A 4,998-nucleotide genomic window follows, 5' to 3' on the forward strand; every position below is an offset into this window, starting at 1 on the left:
AAAAAACGCATAAGAAGATTAAAATGAAAGTCGATCACTTTTTTTAAAAAACAATTTAATTCTTTGGGGGGCAATTTTTTATATTTATTATTTGGGATAAAAAAAACTTTTAGTTTGAATGAAATTTTTGGGGGCAAATTTTTTTTTGTTTATTACGGGTCATAACTTTAAAATTTCTTAAAAGTTTGGGTCGAACAAGTTTCCTTAAAAGATCCCCCGGGGGGCTAAATTTGAAAAATTTTTCCCCTTTGAGTGGAATTTATTTTTAGGAATTTTTGCCCCAAACTAATATGGTCTTTCCCAACAATTAGGGTTTGGGAAGGTAGAAGATTTTAAATTTTTAAAAAATTAAGGACAACCCCTTGTCTTAACGGAGATACAACTACTTTCGTTTAATTAAACAATTTTTTTTTTAAAATATATACAGGATCCAAATCAAATATTGTTTTGTTAATTTTTGGGGGATATAACTTAATTACCAAAAAACATTTCATTTTGTTTATGGTTACTTTAAATTTAATAGATCAGATTCGAAAAAATCTAGTACTTTCATATTCGTTAAGTCGACATATCGCTTGGGTTGCTTGTCTGTCGTAATTCATACTTATGTTAATTGTTGTTAATTTGTAAAGCGAGATTCGCCTTGAGTTGGAACAATGTCCGTAAGAAGATTAAAATGCAAGCTCGATGCGAAACATACTTTTCTAAATGTAAGTCAATATGCGGAGAAGCGACTTTTAGTTATATTTAGTTATACGGATCGGCAGAGCCTTTTAGTTGTGTTTTACTTCAAAGTACTGAGGGGCACTTTTAAGTTATGTTTAGTTATCGGTAAAAATAACTTTGAAAATGAAACGTCTTCCACCACAAGGATAGTTGTATTTACGTTTTTAACAATTATTTATGGCATTGCTAAAGAAGATTAATATGTTTTATATCAGATGTCCTAATGAAGTGTGTGTATATGAATGTTTCCTAATCTAATTCACCATTTAATTGTGCTTAAGTTTGAAATTGTGTGTATATGAAATTGTGCTTAAGTTTGATATGTAATGTGATAATGTACTTTATCCTAATTTCCCGCTGATTTAAGACTAAGTCTAAGTATGTCGGATGGGGGCACATTTTGGCTGACTTAAAGGAACATTTTGTGTAAATTTTGGTTAAGTTAGACGACGGGGATATATTTGACGGATGTAAGTGTATGTTTAAGTGGATAATCACTTACCTTGTAAGAATTTCGGCCATTTAAAAATGTTGAAAGTAAAACAACAATTGAAGCAACGGTTAAAGAACGGTGATCACTAAAGAAGATCGCAAAATAACCTAAAAGAGACCGAATCACTTAGAAATTGCTCATTACAAGTAAACCCTAACTCGATTTTCGGGAGAACATGAAGGAGGACAAACCATCGGTGAAGGGTTGGGAAATTTACAGCAGAATAAAGAGGTTTAAATCCCTAATATTTAGTTTAAAGTTAAAATAAATGGGTAACTTGGAGTCCGGGTTGAATTATGCGTGGATATACGTGGACAACCACATCAAGATTTTTTACACCGAGTGTGCGCCGCGTGTTTACACGGATTGAGGTGTGGACAACAAGGGGGTGTGGGCATAAAGGTTGCTGGTGGGGGTTTTTAATCATAGCTGGATTTAGGTACAGACTGAGGAATTTCTGCAGCTTCATAAAAGTTAATTCGGGGGGGTCACGGCTTTTCTAAAATAAACTGAGAGAGTAGTATTTATCTTTATATAAAAAAAAATAAAGCAAAGATGAATTCTTTCAAAAAATATAAAAAACGTGGTGTTATAGTGACTTGAGCATAAAAATCTCCCACAAAAAATGCCATTTTGCAGGTGTACGCTTAAAAATAGCGAAGAGCAAATCTTCAAACTCCAATCATACATACAATGAATCCAAACGAGGTACAGTTGTCAAATATCTCACACTGTCCAGCTAAGAATGCTCACTATTTGACAAGTGGCACACCATTTCTTGTACATATGATATATGATAGTGTATACTTTCACTCTCACTCCCTCCCATCACCATTTTCTCGAGTCTTCATTTCCACTTTGTTTGTCTTCATAAAGCAAATAACAGTAAAGGAAGAAAGATAGAAAATGATGTCCCTTTCTCTTTCTCTTTCTCTGTCTTCTCCTACACACCATTTTGCTTCATACAATAAGCAGCAGATATGCGCTTTGAGATCTCCTCAATCTCATCAGACTAAGATTTCTCAGCAAAAGTTGCAGCCAAGTTCCAGTTTTTCTTGCTATAACCCTCTCAGGTAAATTGGATTTTCGTTTATTTGAATGATTCAATATGTGAATCATGTCAAATTTGGTTTATTTTTCCCCTTTTATTTCATGGTTTCTCCCCAAGTTCTTTTTTTTTTTTTTTTTTGTGGGGTTCTTGAAAGTTGATGCCCCCCCCACCCCCACACACACACAAAAAAAAAAAAAAAAGACTGGTGTTTTTTCCCTTCTATGGGCTTTTTTTTTTCCTTCAATTTTGGTGTTTTCAAAGATTTGATCTTTTACCCTTCTTTTTTGTTGATGGATTTTCCAAATTTGATGTTTTCACTGGTTTATTTCATGGATGAACTGTCTCGGCTGTATTTTTCCACCTTATGGGGTTTTCACTGGTTTATTTCTTCTTGTTGTTTAACAGAGTTTCAATTGATTTAAGTGGAGAGATGAAGAGGAAGAGAAGTGGAGGAGTGGTTTGTTATGCTTCTGCAGCTCTTGCTCCTAGAAATCTACAGTGGGTCTGTGCTATTTCCTCTTTGTAAGTCTCCTTTACTTCATTATGCTTATTGCTGCTAAGTTTGCTTCATCATTTGCTGGTAAAATGGGGGTATTAATCTTTTTCCTTTCCATTTTTACCATGTTTTGACCGAGTGAAATTGGAGTAGATAGCAGGAGGTAGGTGTAGCTTGAATATATTTTAGCACAGGCGAATTATAAGTTGACTTGAGAAAACGAAGCCATTTGCTTTTTGTTAAATTAAGTAAGTAAACTTTATTAGAATTCCAGCACCAAGGAGATGCTTTTTGACAAAATAAGTATAAAAAAGAGCCCCTGAGCCCCTATCTGAAGTTGTAGGGAGCATATGAAGTCCATCAAAGCGTCTGCATTATTCAAACAGGAAGATTCAAAATGTGATTAGCTTCAGAAACTCCACTAGAGCACCTCCAGTTCCTCTCTCCCTACATAAGGGCCAAAACTATGCATTATGGGATCGTGTACCCATAGGCAGATCCAGGATTTTAAGGTTGTGGGTTCCCAGAAAAATAAATTACAACCAAGGAAACATGTAATTTTATTAGTTGATTTCTTTTTAGTTGATTTTGTAATTTTTTTTTTCTGAAAAAGAAAAAAGAAGAAAGGAAACATGGGTTACTAAGCTACAGTCTCTTACTGCGTTTTGCTGGGGAAAAAAATAAGCAGATTTGAATTTTAAAAATGAGTCCAATAGGAATCGATCCCGCATACATCTGGACAAAATCTGCTTCAAGTGTCCCCTGTTTGCCATTGACCGATCGGGTCATTTAGTTGTGGGTTCCAAACTAAAAATACTTATACATTACTATATTTTTCAACATAATAATAGGACCTACGGTAGCGGATGTGGGTTCCCAAGAACCCACACCAGCTGCTACTGTAGATCAGCCCTTGCATGTACCAAACCTTTTGCAGAGTTGTGTGGCTTTTTCCTATTCAACTGCAATATGTAATTCTAAGGGATTTTGGCATTACCATTGGATACCAAATAGATTTAGAAACATATTCTATATGTCATTTGTCATCTCACTGTGTAGGAAAAAGAGATTTTGTCCTACATATCCTTCTCTCTCAACTTATCACTTATTGCACAAAACCGATACTCTTCCTTGGGTTATCAGGAGTGACAGATGCTTCATTCAAAAGACTTTCGGAGGAGCCTTACTTTTTCAGATTTATTGCTAAGGCCAAATTCCAACATTTGTTGCTCCGTTTTGTAGCATATGATATTATGATAACACCCCTTTTTAAATTAAACCTCTTTTCTCAGTAATCTTCTGTTCCAATAATCCAGGTTTTTAAAATCCAGTTGTCAATAAAGAGGTAAACCTCTCCCATTTCCAGTCTTGGCATCTCCACTTCATGGAATACTCCACTTGTTATTTTCTCTACATAGACAATTCTACAATGTCTCGATGAGGACGTGATCTAACCTAAATAAGTTTGGAAATTCCTCCTTATGAGGGATGTGACTAAACCAGTAATCCTGCCAAAATTTGATCATCATACCATTTCCCAATTCAAATATAGATGCAACTTTTCTATTCTTCTCACAGATTTCTGATATGCACCAGCGATTATGTAGATCATATTCCCTTCCTTATGATTTTAGGTCTATTCTTTTCAATAATCACACGATGGCATCTGTTGACGAGTGCAAGACATGGCTAAACCATCTGATATAACTTTCTCTTATTTTATCCTCATGTGTGCAAGTCTGCAACTTAGACTTTCAAAGCTTCTTAGACTATCAGATGATTAAGGGTCACTTACAGGCTTACGTACAAGCTAAATCTTCTCAGAGCTGTGTATATGAAAAACGGGTTTCTGGTAGCACACTGGTTAGAATCATCAACAAGGAGAAAGCATTGGCCCTTGGCATTAGCACATTAGCTTGGTTGCGTAACACGCTGTGAAGCCCTGTGAATTTCTATAGTTAGTTTGGGCTAATTTTGAGCTTAAATAATGCGGCCAGCAGCCCTGAGCTATGTGGGACCCACATGGGGTGTCCAAATGTTTGGGAAAATGTTAACGGAAATTTGGAAATGTAAAGTCCTTTTTATAGACTGTAACTTTTTCCTGCCATGTAAAATTAGTTTTTTTGTTTCCCGGGATTTACTTTTTGCATTCTCCTTTTTCTAGAGTCTAGTGCACATTAAGTTTCTTTTTTGGGCCCAAGTCTTTTGATCTTTAAAAAGATTCATAATATG

The 4,998-nt window shown here is 35.2% G+C and overlaps 1 protein-coding gene across 1 annotated transcript; it reads left to right on the forward strand.

Moving 5' to 3' along the window:
- Nucleotides 1–2,107: 2,107 nt before the first annotated feature.
- Nucleotides 2,108–3,602, forward strand: LOC132042950 (cold-regulated 413 inner membrane protein 2, chloroplastic-like). The gene is made up of 2 exons (XM_059433458.1): nucleotides 2,108–2,292; nucleotides 2,676–3,602. The coding sequence occupies exons 1-2, from the start codon at nucleotides 2,126–2,128 to the stop codon at nucleotides 2,794–2,796; spliced, it is 288 nt and encodes a 95-aa protein (XP_059289441.1). The 5' UTR covers nucleotides 2,108–2,125; the 3' UTR covers nucleotides 2,797–3,602.
- The last annotated feature ends 1,396 nt before the right edge of the window (nucleotides 3,603–4,998 follow it).

The sequence above is a fragment of the Lycium ferocissimum genome, chromosome 2 (genome assembly GCF_029784015.1).
Source record: "Lycium ferocissimum isolate CSIRO_LF1 chromosome 2, AGI_CSIRO_Lferr_CH_V1, whole genome shotgun sequence".
In the NCBI taxonomy this organism is placed as follows: domain Eukaryota; kingdom Viridiplantae; phylum Streptophyta; class Magnoliopsida; order Solanales; family Solanaceae; genus Lycium; species Lycium ferocissimum.